Source organism: Carya illinoinensis, chromosome 12, assembly GCF_018687715.1.
Source record: "Carya illinoinensis cultivar Pawnee chromosome 12, C.illinoinensisPawnee_v1, whole genome shotgun sequence".
NCBI lineage: Eukaryota > Viridiplantae > Streptophyta > Magnoliopsida > Fagales > Juglandaceae > Carya > Carya illinoinensis.
The window spans coordinates 15,701,259-15,722,220 of NC_056763.1; the positions used below are offsets into that span (position 1 = coordinate 15,701,259).

The 20,962-nt window shown below is 36.7% G+C and overlaps 1 protein-coding gene across 1 annotated transcript; it reads left to right on the forward strand.

Annotated features, from left to right (window-relative positions):
• Positions 1 to 5,321: 5,321 nt before the first annotated feature.
• Positions 5,322 to 18,337, forward strand: LOC122289700 (DDT domain-containing protein DDR4-like). Its single transcript, XM_043096915.1, has 12 exons — positions 5,322 to 6,116; positions 6,225 to 6,335; positions 8,836 to 8,922; positions 9,028 to 9,065; positions 9,146 to 9,227; positions 9,691 to 9,797; positions 10,024 to 10,180; positions 15,214 to 15,306; positions 15,418 to 15,541; positions 16,538 to 16,580; positions 16,777 to 16,965; positions 17,093 to 18,337. Exons 1-12 carry the CDS (start codon positions 5,730 to 5,732, stop codon positions 17,838 to 17,840), a joined length of 2,166 nt encoding a protein of 721 aa, XP_042952849.1. The 5' UTR covers positions 5,322 to 5,729; the 3' UTR covers positions 17,841 to 18,337.
• The last annotated feature ends 2,625 nt before the right edge of the window (positions 18,338 to 20,962 follow it).

The following is a 20,962-nucleotide window of genomic DNA, read 5'->3' on the forward strand; positions in this document are numbered from 1 at the left end:
ATCACTAATGCTAAAGAGAAATGATAGTTATAGTCGTAAGTGCTCAAGTGCCGTGTAATTACTTTGAAAAAAGTAAATGATCCATATAAAAATGAATTAATTTTTTAATAATAGATCTCATTCTTTTTCAAAATATTTACACAACGTTTGCACACCCCACGACTATATATAGCATTACTCAATATTAAAAGTACGGCCGGTTGCAAGTAATTTTTAATAGCACATTACACAAATGATGTCCATAATGATTGTTCATGGGGACCATTCTTGTGAGTGTGTCCGTGAAAAATTAGTTGGCATTACCCGTAATTGGATATGATTTTCAAGTTCAAATTGAGGCATCTAATCCTTTTTAATATAGAATCAACTCAAGATGGATACAATAAATAAGTTTAAAATATAGAAAACTAGTCTTATGAGTTACTTCAACATTAAATACTTAATTATTTTTTTATGAATAAAAGAGGTTTTGAAAGTATGGAAGGGGAAAAGAGGGATGAAGGTGTTGAGAAGAAGGCTAGATTGAAGGAGGTTTTGATTGTTGAGATAGAGACTGAAGGGGTACAGAATGAAAGGGTGGTGGCTGCTGAGCAGCCCCACCTGGTATTATGAATTTTATAAGTTGGAACTGCCGAGCGCTTGGCAACCCTCGGATAATTCGGGACCTTTGTCTGATGGCAAAGGAAAAGAAGGCCAATGTTGTTTTGTTGATTGAAACTATGATTAAAGGAGGGAGATTAGATAGTATGAAAAGAAGATTGGGAATGGAATGGAATGTTGTCTTGCAGTTGATCTTGTGGGTAAGAAGGGAGGTTTAGCTTTGTTTTGGAAATGTGGTGATGAAGTGGAAATCAAAAACTACTCCAGCTGGCATATTACTACTAAGATTAAGGAAGAAGGAAAGGGGAAGAGTTGGCTCTTTACAGGATTCTATGGTCATCCTGAAACTGGAAAAAGGAAGTTGTCATCAGATTTATTGCGTAGTTTGAAGCCAAGAGAGAAGACACCTTAGTGTGTGATGGGGGATTTCAATGAAATTCTCTTCCAAAATGAAAATGTGGGGGGCAGATAGAGGTCTGAATCTCAACTGAACCAGTTTAGAGAAATGTTGGAGGACAACTTACTTTACGATTTGGGATGCTATAATGGATTCTATACATGGAGTAACATGCATTCTGACCTATCTTTCACAAAAGAGAGGTTAGGTAGATATGTGGCCAATATGGAATGGAAGGAGATGTTCAGAGGGGTAAGAGTGGAGGGGTTGCCAGTGAGGAGTTCAGATCATCTGCCTTTAATGGTGTCAATAGGAGGGGTTATTGAGAGACAAATAAATTGGCAAGTTCCATTTAGATTCGAGGCAAGTTGGGTTAAAGAGGATGATTGTGAGTTAAAGATAAGGCAAGTGTGGAATGATGGGATACTGATAGGTGATTCTATGACACTAGTGCAGTCTCGATTGAGATCATGTAGTGGGATACTCAGTAGATGTTTTAAGAGAAAAGATAGAGGGAGAGTTAAATAGATTGATGTGATTACAAAAAAAATAAATGAAGTACAAGAAGACTTGAGACCCCATAATGTAGAAGAGTTAAAAAGGCTGCAGAATCAAGTGGGAGAATTGTTGGAGCAAGAGGATATAATGTGGAAACAAAGGGCAAAGAGGAACTGGTATAGTCTTGGTGACAGAAACACAAATTTTTTTCATGAATGTGCAAATCAGAGAAAGAAGAGGAGTAAAATCCTTTCAATTGTTGATGGTATGGGATGTTGAGATCTGATTAGGATGGAGTTGTAGAGGTTTTCAAGAAACATTTTGATGAGGTATATAGGACTGCCAATCCAAGTGTTGAAAAGATTAATAAATGCCTGGTTGAAATGGAGAATAAAGTGTCAGATGAAATGAATGAAGCCTTAGAAAAAGATTTTAAAAGGGAGGAGGTAGAGGAGGCTTTAAAGATGATGGGGCCTTTAAAATCACCAGAACCTGATGGATTTGGAGCTTGCTTCTTCCAATCCTTTTGGCATATTGTGGGAAGTGATGTGTGGAGTAGTGCTTTAATTTCTAAATGGTGGAAAGATAAATGCAGGCTTGAATCACACTTATATAGCCTTGATTCCCAAAGTTAGTGATCCCAAATCAGTAAATGAGTTTAGGCTAACAAGTTTATGCAATGTTGTGTATAAACTTATAGCAAAAACTCTTGCTAATAAACTGAAGAAAGTAATGGATGCTATCATTTCAAGAAGCCAGAGTGCATTCATTTCAGGGAGGTTAATCTCAGACAATACTATACAGCTTATGAAGTACTTCACTCTATGCAAACGAAGCAAAGGAGTAAAAGGGTAGCATGACTTTAAAACTGGATATTTCTAAGGCATATGACATGGTAGAATGGTCCTATCTTGAGGCAGTCATGAGAAAGCTGGGTTTTGGGAGCAGGTGGATTGGATTAATTATGCAGTGTATATCCTCAGTATCATATGCTGCATTAATAAATGGAAAACCAGGTGAGACTTTTATGCCTACAAGAGGATTAAGACAATGAGATCCATTATCTCCTTATCTTTTCCTTTTGTGTTCAGAAGGTTTAAGTGTAATGTTGAACAATGCAAAAAGAAGATTAGAATTAACAGGTGTGTCTATGGCACGATGAGATACAAGGGTCACTCACTTACTTTTTGCAGATGACTGCATCATTTTTGGAAAGGCCAACTGGAAGGAATGGAAGAAGATAAGAAGCATTCTAGAATTGTATGAAGAGGCATCTGGGCAGAACTTGAATAAGCATAAAACCACAATTTTCTTCAGTCAAAGAGCTCAAGAAACTGTTAAGGAAGGAATCATGAAGGATATTGGAGCTAGGTAGCTGAGTAATTGCAAAAGATACTTAGGTTTACCAATTATGGTTGGTAGATCTAAGTACAACTCTTTTAGAGTGATAAAGGATAGAGTATGGAAGAAGATTAGCAACTGGAAAAATCAGTTCTTATCACTTCAGATAAGGAGGTGTTGTTGAAGGCTGTTATACAAGCTATACCAACCTATTATATGTCAGTTTTTAAGCTCCCAAAGTAGTTATGTAAGGAGATTGCAGCTCAGATGGCAAAATTCTGGTGGGGTTTTGAAGAAAGATGAGAATAAAATCCATTGGAAGAGTTGGGTAAAAATGGGGACAACAAAGATGGGTGGTGGATTGGGCTTTAGAGAGATTGAAAGTTTTAATACAGTTTTACTAACTAAGCAATGCTGGAGAATCTTGACAAAACCTCAATCTATGGCTGCTTTGGTTCTAAAAGATAAGTATTTCAGGCACTCTAAGCTACTGGATTCAAAATTAGGACATAGACCATCTGTTATGTGGAGGAGTATATGAGGATCGTTGGAGTTATTAAAAGAAGATTTGGTGTGGAGAGTTGGAAATGGAAGGCATATTAACATATGGGGGGATAAATGGTTACCAAAACTGTCCACTCTGCAGGTACAAACTCCTAGAACACTACTTGAAGCAGATGCAAAGGTTGCAGAATTAATTGATGAGGGTACAAAGACATGGAAGGAAGAGATGGTAAAGGGTATTCTGAATGAAGAAGAGGTTGCATTAGTCTGTAGTTTACCCATTAGCACATCGAGGTTACTAGATAAACAAATTTGGGCTCATACGAAGAATGGACAATTCAATGTTAAAAGTGCATATCATCTAGAAGTATGTAGAAAAAACAAGGAAAATGGGGAGGTATCAAAAAAGAATATAGAAAATTGGAGATCATTGTGGAAGCTGAATGTGCCTGGTGTAGTTAAAATGTTTCTATGGAAAGCTTTGAACAATTGTTTGCCTACAAAGATGAACTTGTTTTGTAGAAAGATTGTTAAGGACTATTACTGCCCAGTTTGTAAACTTCATAAGGAAACAATTTCACATGCTTTATGGAGTTATGGTGGAGCTATGGATGTTTGGGCAGATAACTTAAGTCCTATACATAAATGGATTTCGAATGAAAGGGAGATGCAAGAGTTGTGGGTAGATTGGTGTGAAAAGCTAAGTAGAGAAGATCTGGAGTTGATGACAGTGGTTCTAAGAAGAATTTGGTTAAGGTGAAACAGTTTTGTTTTTTAAAACAAATTTGAAAAGCCTGAATTGATTTTCAAACAAGCTGCTAACAGTTTGCTTCAGTTCCAACAAGCTCAATAGCAAGGTAGTAAGAATCAAGAAGGAAGTATAAGGGGGAGAAGATCTTGCAGATGGAAGGCTCCTACAGAAGACCAAGTTAAAGTGAACTGGAATGCTATATTAAATCTAAAAGAAGGTAGGATGGAGATTGGTGTAGTGATAAGGGATAAGAAAGGGGATGTGTTGGTGTCATTATGCTCACGGAAGAGGAATGTGCGTGATCCTGTAGTGGCTGAGATACAAGCTTTGTGGCGGGCTATGAAACTATGTGCAGAATTGAATATGACAAAAGTGATCTTTGAAGGGGGATACTTTAAATGTGGTAAGGGCAGTAAATAATCCTAATTTAAACTGGGAATGGCATGGTCAGATAGTTGAAGATATTAAAGAGGTGCCGAGAAATAGGATTAGTTGGAAGGTTATACATTCATATAGCGAAAGTAACTGTGTAGCTCATTTTCTTGCAAAAGTTTCTTTTACTGTAAATGAGGAAAGAATATGGATTGAAGAAGGTCTTGAAGGTATCTAGTTTTATGTACTGAAAGACAAAAATGTAATTACTGATGATGAATGAATACAAGATATTGATGTTTGTTTAAAAAAAATATATTTTTTATAAGACACAATACTTAATAAATGCATAGGATTACCGATTATTGATTAAGCATGTTTGGCAAAAAATGAAATTCATCTATAGTTATCTACAATAGAGTAATTTTTTTTTTTCCAACTTCTTTCTCAAACACACAATATTTTCTATCCTCTTGATGAGCATAATATCAACTAACATAGATATTAAAATTTGAGTTTTACTATTCATCATTTTCATGTATCACATACTATATTTTTTTTAATTTTTTTTTTTAGTTTTACTCTTTCTAAACTAATTAATTTATTCTATTCATGATGATACGTACACCACTTATTTAGTAAAATAAAAAAATAAAAAAATTAAAACTTTATATATAGTGTATGATATGAAAATGATGATTATAACTTATTTTTTTTTAAATTTCACAATTTCATCAATAATTAATATCACTCACAATTTGTCAACCATCAATAAATAATCATCATTTTTTAAGAAAATCATTTGATCTCAAGATTCTCCCCATAAATAAGCATAAAACCATATGAAAGGAAATACAACACAAATTTCTTTGCATCTCTGGAAAATAGAAAGAAAAGGTAGTCCCAATTTTTACAGTGTTTGAACCAAATATTGCACACCTTTCTTGGTTCTTCCTGTACTCTCTGTCTCTGTCTCTCTGTCTCTCTCTCCATTTTCGCCTCTTCCTCGGTTTCCTATTTACAGGGATATGAGCAAACGCAGACGGACACATAGGTAAGACATACTTAAACCTATTTGAATGATGGTTTGGACCTTCGGCACTCCCATCTCCTCCTTGTCTATCTCTCTCTTCTTTGCTTCTGCCATTCCTTGTCGAAAACAACAAGAAACCCTTCTCTTTTTGCCCCTAATGAATGCAAACCCGTGATCCTCTACTTGTAATCTCACTGTAACTCCTCCGAACCTGCCTGATCTCCCCCACAACCATGTCCCGAGAGCCCTCCCCTTCTCTGATTCCCAACGACCGATCCTCCTCACCGGAAAATCACACCCCCAACCACAATTCCCGTAATGACGCGCCAATAGCCCAGAACGACAACGCCGCCACCACTCCTACGCCTCCTGTTAATAGGAGTAACCGGCCGTCACGGGCGTGCACTATTCGAGCCGCTGCTAGGCTCCACGCTGCGGCGGCCTCCGCGCCGGCGGCTAAGCCAAAGAAGAAGGAGCAGCGGCACGATGAGCCGCCGCAGCAGAAGGAGCAATGCAGCAAGATCGTCACGCAGCTAGTGGGGCCGCCCCCGCCGTCTCAATTGCCACGTTGGACTATCCGGTCGATGTGGGAGTTGGCTTCCGTACTTAATTTCTTGCATGTGAGCTTATGAAGCTTCGATCTTTGTTGAAAAGCCATTTTATTTTTTGTGTTTTGGTGCTTTAGGGTTTATATGATTTTTTTGCCTTTTTCTTCTTTTGTGTTTTAGGTATTTAGGCCTCTACTGAATATCTCGTTGGAGTTCTCTGCCGAGGAGTTCGAGACTGCATTGATTACACCGAATGATACGTTGAGTGACATTCATATGCCGTTATTGAAGGTTGGTACTTGGTTTTGGAGCATGAAGTTCGTTGGATTGTGTGTGTGTGTGCTTTTTTTCTGTTTTTTCTTTTTTTTTTTTTCATGTTTGCACTTCTTCAAAACTGTTTCTCATTTCTTCTTTTTTTTTTTTTTTGGGGGGGGCGGGGGGGGGGGGGGGGGGGGGGGGGGGGGGGGGGGGGGGGGGGGCTTTTTCTTTGTATAAATGTGCATATCACTTGGCTTCTGTTTCCAAGGTTCTTGCACATTGTGGTTATGCTTAGTTCCTCAAACTTAGTTATGTATTTGAGTTTGAACATGCTGTATTTAAACTTAACGGCATTGGGTGGGAATGGGGTTAACTGTTTTTAATGCGACTCAAGTTTACTCCTAATTGCATCGTAGAAAGATTCTGTAATATGCACCGTGGAGGTTCTTTTCGTCTGCAACTTTTGTCACAAAATTGGATAGTTCCTGCTTGTAAAACCGTAGGCCTAAAATTTTTTTTGATAAGTAAATGGTAGGGCCTAAAATTAGGCGAGTCTTTTCTCTTTTATTTTATTTTTAATCTCAAATCGCGCTTGCTCCAGTTTCTTGGAGTTTGAACATGCTGTGTTTAAACTTAACGGCATTGGGTGGGAATGGGGTTAACTGTTTTTAATGCGACTCAAGTTTACTCCTAATTGCATCATAGAAAGATTCTGTAATATGCACCGTGGAGGTTCTTTTCATCTGCAACTTTTGTCACAAAATTGGATAGTTCCTGCTTGTAAAACGGTAGGCCTAAAATTTTTTTTGATAAGTAAACGGTAAGGCCTAAAATTAGACGAGTCTTTTCTCTTTTATTTTATTTTTAATCTCAAATCGCGCTTGCTCCAGTTTCTTGGTTGTCTGCTGCTTCTTATTGATTATGATCAGACCAAACCAATGTCATTCTTTTCTTGGAGATAAACTGTGCGCTATTAATCCAAAGGATCTCCTGAATCAGTGATTCTGGCCAAACATTTCTTAAGTGCAAATTAGTTTTGGATTTCATGCTTGAGTTTTCTGAGAAGAAGTTAAGCATGTTGGAAGAAAGATTCTTAATAGGATGTGTAGAGGATATCGATATATTTCAACTTTATGATCTATTCTTCTTATTGTATGGTCACAAAAAAACGACTGGTTTTAATTGTATGGTTCATTAAGAGTAGAGAGTTTGAGGTTTTGGCTCAATACGTCATACGTTTGGGATAAGAACAGTAGTGATTGATGGCGATCCAGGTATTCATGGGTTTGTTTTTCATATGGGTAAGGTATTCATGGGTAATTAAGAAGGTAGTTGTAGTGGAAGTAGGTTGTAAAACTTGACATTACCTAATACAATTGGGTTCTTGTTTGGGTTATGACTCAAAACCAACTTTAGATGAACCTGATTACTCTATATACTATCAAGATTGTGTTGACTTATAAATTTCTTGTGTGCTTGGGAAGAGATATTTGAGAGCTAAGGGACTTGCTACTTTCTGAAGGGAAGTTTCTCATTTGATTCCTCTACCTTTGATGGGATGGTCTCAGAACTTTAACTAACTATAAGTTTGGCTGCAAAGAGACATGCTAAAAAATAAGGCAGCTATAAGAAAATTAAAGCTGCTATTTCTATTTTGGACTGTCTTTGCGAATTCTTTATTGGGTGCTGCTGGATTTGTGAATTGGTGACTGAAAAGGAGGAACTGAACAAAAGAGAAGAGTTTAATATGCAATTTGCCTTTTGTTTGGAAGCTCATTAAATTTTGTAGTGGTTTTCTTTATGCGATCATCTAAAACCCACTATACCTTTTAAGGCTTCTGGATAACAATTACAAATTGATATTGATAGTTCATCTTAAGTTGACTATCTTGGTTTATACAATTTTATGTGCTAGTTTGAGAAAGGAAGTGTACAACAACAGTAACAGACCTGGTTTTTCTTCTGTTGCAATGCTGCCTGCGCCATCTTGAGTAATGTGTTTGAGCTTTGAATCACTTGGAAGATCATCACTTTTGTTCTTGGATTTATTTTGGATGAGATCTTCTTTTTCCATCATTTTGGTAATTTGGGAGAAAAGAAACCATTACATGCTTATGACCAATCAAGAAAAAGAAAAAGAAACCATCTTGCAATCATAATTATGCTTGTAATGCAGAGATGAAGCTATTGAGCACAATACCTTACAGGTAGTTGGTGGTGACAGTCAAAGTAATTGGGAGAAAAATTCAAAATAATGGCCAAGTTTTTATCTTCTTGTATTTTATTGATTTTGCATTGCCTTGTCTCATGATTGTTATACTTCTCAAATGTTAAAGTTTCTTCCGTTTGCTCCCCAAATTGGGATTGCTTGTTTTTCAAAATTGTCACCAATGCAGATAAATTCCCCTGGTAGCTATGATTTAACACGGCCCTGTTAAAGACCATCCTGCTGGAAAATTTCGATTTTGTTAGTTATAATCACTTGCTACTGCAATTGTCTTTGCTCATCTCTTTTCAATTATATCTCTTTTAGGCGATTCCTCCTGTTACGCGAATGGCACTTACACGAGACACCTGGGTCACCGTTTTATGTAGAAAATTGAGAGACTGGTGGCATTGGGTAACTAGATCATTGTACTTATTTTATTGTTGACTGGCATTATTATGGCCTGATTGTATTTTTTTTGGTTGTGAAAACTAACTTGGGCTTGGTATCTAATTGTAGGTTGCAGATGGGGAATTACCCATTGTTGCTTCTCATGGGTGAGTAACCATGCATCTCTGGGTTTCTTTAGATTGAGTTTTCTATGTTTCTAATGTTTCAAATCATGCTCATTTGTCAGAGTGGAGGTCGAAGTATATAAAACGCTTGATCCTGGGCTTCGTGTGGTCATCTTGAAAGCACTCTGTGACATTCGTGTTGAGGTAGCATAGTAATGGATGTATTTGAATGCTCTTGATAGTATGTGCCTCTTCTATTGATGTTTATTTCACTCAACCCCAAATCTGTATTTGTAAGTGTGAAGGGTTATGTCAAATCTATGTCCTTTCACGCATTATTAGGAGTTCCTGATTCATCTGTTGTTGGACTGATTTATATGGAAAACTGTTTAGCTAGTACATTAATCTTTTCATAAGTTTTTTTGTAATAATGCAAAATGGTCCAAGTCATCAAAACTGATTTATATGGAAAACTCTGTTTAGCTAGTACATTAATCTTTTCATAAATTTTTTTCTAATAATGCAAAATGGTCCAAGTCATCAAAACCATTTTTCTGTATGTAAAAATTATCATAATTGCTGTTTCCTTAAAAATTGAAATGTCAGTACTTTGAATGTTTCTTTTGTACCACTAGTGTTAGCATTGAGTCTGAGTGACTTTTTGCAGCAAGAAGATATCCGGAACTATATTGACAACTCGCTTAAACATGGTGTTCAACTTTCAGCATTTCGTAAAGAACGTACGGGGGGTGATTCACACGGAATTTTTTACTGGTAATATGGTTAATCTTCTCATAATTCCTAACCATTAAGTTTTATATGCAAGAAAAAAATATCATGCATATCTTTGATTATTCTTTTTGTATTCTTACATTGCATATGAAGATAAACCCAGTATTTCATTTGAGTAGAAATTTTGTTACTCTTGGCAGAAGGTTTTTGTGTATTCTGCATTGTTTTTGTAGTAGGGTATAATCAGTTTGTTAATTGGTTGGTGCAGGTATGAAGATGATCCTATAATTGGCCATCGTTTATATCGGGAGATAAGGAAAGCTGAGGTGAAGAAAGCAAAGACAAAGGGTTCCCAGGTTCTTTCTAATGCATCGTACCTGTGGGAAACAGTGGCAACCAATTTAGATGAATTTCAAGATGTTTCTGTAAGTTAGTAAATGGTCTATCCATATGCATGCATTTCAAAATTTGTTCTGAAATATTAAATAGATAAAATTTCATTTTCAACTTTTTCTTAATGATCCAATATTTGACATGTTGGTTTTCTGGTAATTGGAATTCTTTTTTTTTTCTTCTTGTGGGGTGTGGGAGCATTGTCGTAATTGTCTACTTCATTGCAAAAAATGAAACCCAATCAACCATATTCAACTGAAATCTACTTTTGCTGATCTCTCTCTCTCTCTTTTAATAATTTTTTATATAGAATTAACAAGAATTTTATTATCATGAATAGGCATAGTCCAAGTACACAAGAAGTATACTACTTTTACTGATCAAAAACTGAAATATACTATTAAAATTTGAATGATTCTGTTTCAATACCTTTTTTCCCTTTGTGAATTGAGTAAATTGCATGAAGAAGATCTATATGTTCATCTATTGCAAACACAGGACTTTCTATTGTCTTGTTCTTTAATGGTAGTTTCGTATTTTTTTTTTAAGAAAAGTGTTAGGTCTACACGCAACTCTTTAGGTGTGTAAGAATTTTGGTCTGGACCAATTAAGGAATCGGTTGGTCTCGGTCCATGAAAGTAGAAAATTTTGGTTTTCGGTCTAGTCTCGGGGTGGGGTGTTTTCACCTTGGACCAGACCAGATCGACTGAATTTACTATATAAATTTTTCAAGCATTTTTATATTGCATTTTATAATTTTTTAAAGAAATATAAGTTGAAAACAAATAATTATGTGATTTTCTTCTAAGTAATTATAAGTAATTATGTTATTTTCTCCTAACTAATTATAAGTAATTATGTTATTTTCTTCTAACCTAATTATTTATGCTAAAATTATATAAAATATTAAAGGTTAAGAATTTTAAGATACGATATTAACTATTAATTATTGACAGTACACATATTATTAACATTATTAATTTATTTTAACCATTAGGGGTTGGCTCAAATGTCAAAGGCCTTGGTCTTGGTATGCTCCATCCAGGTCTAAGGTTTGAATCCTATTGGGTGCTAATAATTTCTAGGGGCCATTAGACTGGGGGAACTTCCCCTTGAGTTACTCGAGGTGCACTTGCTGGAAATTCCTTGCCAAGAGCTTGTGCACCCCTAGGATTAGTCAGGACTTTATTCTCGGACACCTGGTCCAAAATCCTCCTCCAAGACCCACTGGACCAGACCGATTAAACCCCTAAAAGTCTTACATAAGGAAGTTTAACACCCCTACAAATCTTACACAAGTTTATCCACTGACGTGGTTTAATGTAATATATTAGATCTACTTTATAATGTAAAGAACTTTACAATCTTATGATCACATTAAACCACGTTAGTGTATAAACTTCCTTGTGTAAGATTTGTGTAGACCAAACATTTTTCATTCTTTGATGGTAGTCTCATATTTTTTTTTTTGGCGGTTGTAATTATGTTGTCTCAAATATTTATCAAATTTACTTATAAAAAAAATATTTATCAAATTTACCAACCTAATTTGATTCCTGGTTGTTTATAACAGCCAAAGGCAGCATTTTATTTAAACTCTCTCTCTCTCTCTCTCTCTCTCTCTCTCTCTCTCTCTCTCTCTCTCATTTACCTCGTGATTCATGCCAGTGCAATCACTCTTCATTTTTCGTGCTGGTTATTATTTTACCGTAGATTTTGTGAACTGAGTTTGCTTTTCATGGAAATATGAGCTTTGCGATGGGTTTACTGAGCCAGGTTATTATTGAAATGAACTATTTGAGTTTGCCGTTGGGGATGAAATTTCTGAGGTTTGTACCACGGAGAGGAGGATGGACTTAGTTGTTTGATGTTGGGCATGATCAGTGTTGTGTGGTTGATTGATTCATTAGAAGCTTTCTGCAGGCGGCAGTGCCGCAGTGGACAGGGGCTCAGGGAAGTGCCCATATATGGGCAATAGATCATTGCTTGTCCATCCCAAGGGCAAACTGGAAATCTAGTCACTGTTACCAGCAGGTAATGGTACAAAAATGACAAGCATGAGGAATTTCAGATTAATAGCTGTTGCAAATGTTATAGAAACTCCCACAGCTTGATACATTGAAGGTCTATGCAGTGACAAGCAAGCTGGGCATAATAATTTCTGTATGAAAACAACTAGAATATTTGAAAGGAGAGGAGGTTCAAGTTCTAGAAAAGCTAGATTGTTACTGTTGAATGTTGAATAGAGGTCTTCTATCTGGATTTTTGGTAAGTTATAGAAGTTTAGTTGAGTTGTCACTCCTTGTCTTTTCCAATGATATGTTTATCTTCTGCGAGTCTATCCTGGCTCATTTCCATCATTTACGCTGAATTTACCTGTTTTTTTGGAGTCGTTTTCCTCATTCTTTAACCTTTTGTATTCTACTAGGTTGAGAGGAGGTGGAAATGATAGGTGTGGTATATCTCTCCCAAAAAAAGAAAGTGCCTTGTAGGTAGCCCTTTAACTTCCTCTCTCTCATTTTTGGCAGAACAAAATTTCATTGAGGATGGCATTCTGTGTAGACTGTTGCACTGGGGAACATCCTTACTATGGATAACTTAAGGAGAATCTTAGTTTTGTATTGGTATTGATGGGCATGTGCTATAAAAGTGGAGAATCAATTTATCATTTGTTGCTGCCTTATGAAGTTGTTAGTAAAGTATAGGCCTTGATATTCCATTTTTTTTTTTTTTTTTGTTGTTGTTGTGTTGATTGGGTGATGCCCCATAAGGGCGGTAGAGCTGTTGACATGCTGGAGAAGTAAGAATGGTGCTCATTGCAGTGTGAAAGCTTGACGGCTGGCCTCGTTATGCCTCATGTAGTGTGTGTGGAATGAATGTGAGGCTTGGAATTTTGAAGCTTGCAAGAAGATGGTTGATAAACTGAGATCCAAATTGGTCAAAACTCTCTCTGAATGTCAGCTTAGAATGATCATGGCTATTCTATTGATTTTATGTCTCTTTCCCTCTTCTTCTTGGTTGGGTGTTTTTTCTTGTATGAACCGTGTACTTGGGTTGTGTCTCTCTCTGTTTCTTAATAAGATTGTGTTACATATGAAAAAAAGTCTACATTGGAACTTCCAATGGAAAGAAGCTGAAAAATATATTTGATGACATAAATTCTTATTTACCAATGGGAAGGTTTTTATTTCAAAAACTCATTTACTGGTTGATTCACCTTTTAACTATATACATTTTGGATTTCTGCTTTAGTGGCAAGAATATCAGTAATGACTGTGAAGTGTTGGTTTTTCGGCGATTCAACCTATCAGATAATGTCAGTTAAGGGATACAGAGCTTTTTGAGAGAGAAAATCAGCTGCTGGAGGAGGGTGATATAGGAAATATTATTAGCAATATAAGGTGGGGTACTCGAAGGTTTATACAATTCAGGGTCCTGGCAAGATGTGTCATTATGCTCTTTTGACTAGAAGAGTTGGATATGAAGTGGGAAATAAGTTGTGGTCGCTTTTCCTGAAAGACTTTGGTGTGGATAAGTTCATTATGCAGTGTCAGAGTTATCAGTTAATTACGATTTACTGTCATCTGTTTTGAAATTGCAGCATATTGGAGGAATGAATTCCTCATAAATCTCCTGGCAGTGTATTTTGTCGCATGTTGCTAAGATGATTTTTTTTTTCCCCCTCTTTTTGTCTTTCGGTTTCTTTTCTTTCTTGGCAATGCGATACAATTGCAAAGTTTGGTTTGCTAAGATTTCTTAAGTTAGATGATCATGATTTAGGTTGCTCTTTTGATATAGGTCACTTGTATGTCAAGGATTTTTTTCCCAGCCTATATAACATTGGGATTTCACTTCTACATCCGAAGATCTTACTAATTGTGTTACAATAATCATGTTTAACACTTGAGTCATTTCATCAGTCTCCTCGTTCCTGTAGCTCATATTTTACTTATAATCAGTTTTATGAATAAGCATTTCCAATTCTCTATACTCCATTTAGTCATTTCAAGTGGAATTTCGAACTTCAAAAAAACCCCATGAAAATTTAACACAATAATAAAAACTGAAAGTTTTTAGTTGACAGAGGCTTGTAGTGGGCATTCGGGGTTTTACTGCAATTTTCTTTTTGGGGAGGTTAATGAAGGATATCGTTTCATATATAGAACAATTGTAACTGTCCTTCAAAGGGATAGAGGTATATGAGCTACATGTCAAAATACATCCCAAAAATTCAAGTAATCATGACTGAGAGGCTGAAAATTCAAACTCGGTAAATGTGTGAAATCATGAACCCGAAAGACCTGGTTGATGATTTGACTATCCAGGACATCCTCTTTCCTTGTGAACAATCCATGTACATTGTGTGCCAAAAACTTTTGTTCATGGGTGTCATAGTAATCAATTTTGGTGGTACAATTTCTTCCTGATCATTTAGTTGTAATTTTCATTTACCTCCTCCTCTTTATGTATGCGCTCATTTCTATTGCAGATTGTATGCAAGGCTTAACCATTTTTTTCCTAGTGTGTATAAATATTGTGCCCATTCCATATCTCGAATTTGGGATCTTTGTTTTGGCACAAATGATTAATCAGTTGGAGAATCAGAGTTGTAGCAGAGCTAGAACCAACTGCTATTAGGTTTCTAGAGGAGATTTATGTGGTCAGTGCTGATACATTGGCATTGAGGCTTGATTATGTTGACTAATGTGTTGAGTTGGTTATTTTCAGTTAGAAACTATATTACCATTTGGAGAACTATAAATTCATTTTAAGTGTGTTTAGGATCTATTTGTTGGAATTGCTGATGAATGTTATGCTTTTTATTAGATTAAGTGCCTATTTAAAAATGTACTTAAAAAGTTGAGTAAGATTTAAGCCTGTCAAATAAAGCCTTTGAAATGGAGAATATTTTGTTACGCACTACTGATGATTGTGATTATTCTTGTGTGGTAGCTCTGTTATAAGACTCGGGCAAATTTTGAATTTGTTTTTGCCAAATTTATGGAAATTGAATTCCAAGATTTTCTCGGCTGCAGCTCATAGGAAACTTGTCCATACATTGTAGGAAAAGCTTTTCTCAAGTAAGAATAGAACAGAGGCATCACTAGGAAAAAGGCTGAAGATAGATATGCTTCCTGAGATTGAGAAGGATCATAAGGTACTCGAAGCTATATGTTGGTACTTTACTGTAATGAACGAGTTGATTTAATCTTTGCTGTTTCCATGGAAAGAATCTATCTGAAAAGTGGCAATTAATTTTCATTTGCAGAGGAAAGAGAGGTTGCTGAAAAAGCAACACAGACAAGCACTTCTTCTAGATAATTTCTTGAGTGTGGATGGGCTTGCTCCAGGGCGCTCCCTTCGTGACAGAAAACCAGTCACCTACACATTTGGTGAGAACAACTTGTTCTCACCTTTTTTTTGTTTAATTTTAATGTGTTTGTTCTCTAACCACCAGTATTTCTTTTGCGGGCAAATCATGATACCTTCCATAATTTTTAGCAGACGCAATGCTTTTTTCAATCCAGGCATTCTTTGCTTAATTGGTCTCTTAATGAACATACCATATGCTGGATGTATTATTATCCAGGCATTCTTTGCTTAATTGGTCTCTTAATGAACATACCATATGCTGGATGTATCTAATAATATAGAATTATTGAACTTCCTCTAGCCAAAATACAGTATCTAATCTTGGTGTCGTAAGTACTTCCTATATGGAACTCAATTTTTTTTATTGACATTGGGTGTCCATGAACAAAGTTCCGACTAATCCCTGGTTTGCACAGGCCCTCGGCAAAGAGTTTTCTGTAAGTGCAACTTGAGTAATTCAAAGGGAAATTCTTCCAGTCTGAAGGCCCCCCCTTAAAATTGTTTTCACACGAGGATTCAAAGCTTAGACCTAGAGGGAGCTTACCACCAAGCCCAAGGCCCCTACCACTCGAGCTGCCTAGGAGTTAATCTGCAACTCAATTTAACAAAACCTTTGACTTAGGGGTCTTTTTTTTTCCCCAACCAACTTTATCTTGAGCCAAATTCTCTGCTTAATCATTGATATCTCTATCTTCCACAACATTGTGCACCCATCTTAATGAAGTTTACTTTTGTAAAATATTCTTTCTTCTTTTTTTCTCTTTTATTTGGTTGGGACTACCTTCCTTGCACATGCCTTGGGAGTGTCATATGGCTTATTCAGGATGCTATATTCTGTTCATATGCTATCGATATATCTTAATGAAATATTTCTTCACATAAGTTAATCTGAAGTTAAAATCTGGGAGCGCTGCTGCTTTGTTACCATGTCATGGTGGACAAATGTTTTTATACTACCTGATGCTATGTTAATATTATGGACATATCAAATCTGATTGTTTTTCATGGTTTTGCAGATGATTATGACCGATCCATAAATGAGGCTATCAAGATAACTAAGTATGGAATTAATTATTGAGACCAATGGTGTTCTTGCTTTAATCTCTCCTTCCCTGTCTCCATCCTTCCCCCTCAACCCCCCCCCCCCCCCCCCCTTTTCTCTCTCTCCCCCACCACTCTCTCACTCTCACATTAGTTTATATCTGCATGCCAATACAAGGAGCTCTCAACTGATATACTCATTCTTTTGTTTCAGACGGAAACAGCCATCCCCAGACCCTCTACACAGAAGTGAAATGGTTGTGAAACCTGAGGCTTCTACAAACGGTAAATGGAGCAGCCCTTCACATGCTTCTCCACATGTCAATTTCAGTGCGCCATCCCCCACATCACCTGATTTTGATGATGCCCAGGACGAGCATAAAACAGACCCATTGGATCGAAGGTTTGTCATTGTTATTATTTAATTTTTCTGAATATATTCTCTTGCGTTTTATTATTAAATTCTACTCCCCCTCAGGATGTTTTATATGTTAACTTCCCTGCATTGAGGAATCTGTATTTAAATGTAGCAATCGGCGGAGACAAAGACCTCAAAGGTATTCAGTGAAAGAGTTTGTTGAAGCAGTTTCAGATAATGAGGCAGATTATGATAGTGATGAAGATATAGTTGGGGAAGCTGTTTATGATGATGAATATCTGAGGAAGCGTAAAGAGAGGAGGAAGGATTCAAGTAGTTCTGAAGGAGATGAGGAGTATCATTGGGACGAAGATAATGCTGAAGAAGAGGAAGAAGAAGAAGACGAAGACGAAGATGATTCCCCAAGTAGTGAGGACAGTGATGAGCCCCGAAAATTTAGAAAACTTCCAGGTCGTACTAGGAGGGAAACGAAACTAAGGTCTGTTGATGAGCTCCAGTCGGGTCTAAGACGCAGTAAGAGGGCCACTAGAAATCGTATTAACTACCGACAGTATGGCCTGTCAGAATCAGAAACAGAGTCTATGAAACCTGAGAAGTCAAATGTATCAGATGCACACTCAGATGCGAGTGAAAATGGGGATTATTCAATGGAAAGTCAGGGATCTGATGGCAATGATAATGACCAGGAAATGAAAGTTGCTCAGCCTGTTGAAGCTTATTCTGAGGCAGTAGAGAAAGAGGAAAAGCAGCCACCTGAGAAATCAAATAGCCCCGGCCATGATGAAAATGAGGGTGTGCTGAAAAGACGTTTTCTTGACCTAAATGAGCTTGCTCCTGGTTCCGGTTTTGATGATGGTCCAAACACGGTAATAAATGATGAAGATACAGATGACTTCTAAAACTTTCCCCTGCTGGAAAGCTTGGGGTTTTTTTTTTTTGCCCGGGGGAGCTGTGTACGATAGTCAAGTTCATAAATTTTGTGATGAGCCCATGGAGGAAGTTACTGTCAGAATTCTTCTATGGTGTAATTTAAGCAGCTACCTTGGTGGGTGATATGCTGCGGGAAGCAATGTGATGCCGAGAGTTACATAGATTAGGTAATTATTTTTTTAGTACTTCTAGATTCAAAGAAACCTACGACAGATGAATCAGGAAATTGTTCGGGTAGTTCATCCAATCAAATGTACAATAATCTCTTTAACTAAAATCTTGTAACTTAAAAATTTGGCCTATTAGATATATGTTGGAGCCTTGTAGTTGATGCTGGTGACAACGCTCTGCCTGTGGAGCACTTGGGTTGGTTGGGTCCTGTTGATAAAGCAATCAGGTTAGAAACTGTTGTGTTTTATTGTAGTGGAACCATCCTCCCTCAAAAGATAACTAACTTGTATCTCTATTTCTGTGTCGTTTCTTTCTTTTTCGTTTTTTGTTCCTCAAAATTGTTTTGTTCTCATGTTTGATGAATTATCTGTAGACCACGTAAAACTGCTGGTGCTACTTTTTGGCTGGAATGTATCAGGGGTGTGCATGGAGTTTTTGCATGAAAATAGATTCATGACTTTTACAAGAGAGTGAGAGTAACCCCACTGCCTTGGCACTTTCCCTGAAATTCTTCGCCTTGTCTTCTTTGTTGCTTCTTCCTTGAAAGCCTACATAAAGTTTGGTAGACATTTCTCTGCATCATCCACTGGGAATTTTCCCACTTTAACCTACGAGTCACATTAGACAACTACCTTTGAACTGTTCCATTATCTTTGGTTGCTGCTTGCCACTTCATCGTTTCAAGCATGTCAAATTCCAAACTAAATTTCTCTATACCATAAACAGTGCTCTTTTCAGCGGTAGAATCTCCTGAATAGGTGAGCCTTGGCCAAACAAATCCTTAAATGCAAGTTTGTTTTGGAGGATAAGGTTTTGGAAGAGATACTTCGGAGATCAATTGATTTCAAGTGTCACAAAGTCCCCAGTTCAGTTTCATTGAGATTATAGGGGAGGAGGTAAGGTTGTTTCTTCATTCAGTTTCAACCTCTGTATCCTCCGAATCAAAAAACGGATGCAGTTTCAAGATCCTGGTAATTCTTTGCAAACACCTTGACCGCCTCAAAATTGCAGTAAGAGCTCAATATGCTTCTCCACATAATTAGGATTTAGGCGTAAATATAATCAGCCTCTCTCCGCCACAAGCAGACTGCAGTCCATCAATGAAATTCAACAATCCTGAAAGAGTGACTTTGCTGCTGCTGTCCTCTTCCTTGCCAATTTCACTTGCATATATCTATAGATTTCTCTCCCGCTTCTTCCTCTAATTGGTAAGATCAAGTGAGCGATTAATGTCCTCCATCGTGATGATAGACTAACTGGTTGCCCTTGCCAAAAACTTCTTTAGTTCTTCTTCTTCTTTTTTTTTTTGATTGATGGCGGTACCTCAATTTGATTGATCGTCTTCACTCATGGCAGATGAATACCGTGGTAACAAATATGACACGTGAGATTTACAAATATTCAAGAAAAACCATCCCAAGCATCTAAATCCAGTAAAATAAAAACAACCTATACATTAAATTAAATAAATAAATAATAAAACCAATCTCAACATGCATATTCTTAAACCAAAACCAAGCAAAATACAACTTTTAAGTTTAAACAATATGCACGCACTAAACATCCCTCAACTGCAGATAAGGTAAGGAGCATTTGTCAAGGCGCAACAAACCTTTAAGCCTTCTAGGAAGAAGACTATGAGCACGGAGATCCATACACAAATTACGGGCTCCTTTGGCAAAATAATCAGCTACCATATTACTTCTTCAGTTCCATGTTGTCCTTTACTTCTACGAGCTCATGATCATAGCCATTGTAGCTCAACAAATTTGCCATTATTGCATTCATTTTTTAATTTTATTTTATAAGAAAGACACTTTTATTTATTGAATGAAATGGATGAATCCCATCTACATAGGAAGTATACAAAAAAAAAAAAAAAACACCTAATTACATTCTAGAAGCAGAAAATGAAAACAAAAATTCAAAAGCAGGCTCTCCAGTAAGCACAATACTAGAAAACCATTGAAGTAAAGAGAATACAAAAAATCTCCGGATTTCCTCTATAGTATGCTCCTTATTGTTAACGCACCATTCATTCCCTTTCCACTAAATACACCACATAAGACAAAGGAATCATCTTCCACGCAGCAGCTACTTGAGGACAACTATGAAGCCCATTCCTATACATAAGTAAATCCACTACTTTCATAGGCATTACCCAAGCCAGCCCAGCTATACAAAAAACACCATCCCATAAAGCCTTAGCCAACTCACAATGTAGAAGTAAATGATCCACTAATTCATCAGTCCATAACAACGAAGCCATGCTTCCTCAAGTTATTGATCGTCAAAATGTTCCCAAGGGATGTTGTCCAAATAAAAAAAGCAACTTTGGACAGCATGTATGACCTCCAAATAAGCTTCCACAGAAAATAAATGCAATGCTAAATAGTCATTACCTTATAATATGACCAAATTGAAAAGATTTTACTCTGTGTGCTTCCATAACATTCTGTCCCTCTCATTAACTCAAAGACCTAGAGAATACAAGAAAGTATAAAAATCCACAGCCTCATCAAGTTCCCAATCATGGACAACTCGAATAAAACAAACAACCCACTGTAAAGCTCCATTAGAACGGATCAACAAGTCTGAAATGGATGCATGTTGATTAGCTACCATTCAAAAAATAGCCATAAACATACTAAAAAGAGCACGCTTTTCACACTAAACATCAAACAAAAAGCGTGTCCTTGAGCCCTCTCCAACAACAAAATTAACATGTTTGAAAAAATCCCCCCCAACCCCCTCCCAAAAAAAAAAAAAAAAAAATACTCCCATATTTCCAATCAATAATCACCATCCATATCGATTCCCCTTCCATTTGATACCTCCACAGCCACTTTGCCTTATTAAAATTACTCAAATTTTGAACCCCCAAACCTCCATTTACAATAGGACAACAAACTCTATTCTA

What these genes read in the sequence shown, in the direction of transcription:
- LOC122289700 (XM_043096915.1), top strand. Translation starts at nt 5,730, where the DNA reads ATGTCCCGAGAGCCCTCCCCTTCTCTGATTCCCAACGACCGATCCTCC. An exon ending in TGAGAGACTGGTGGCATTGG is followed by an intron (nt 8,923 to 9,027) that starts GTAACTAGATCA and finishes ATCTAATTGTAG; the next exon opens with GTTGCAGATGGGGAATTACC. An exon ending in ACCAGTCACCTACACATTTG is followed by an intron (nt 15,542 to 16,537) that starts GTGAGAACAACT and finishes ATGGTTTTGCAG; the next exon opens with ATGATTATGACCGATCCATA.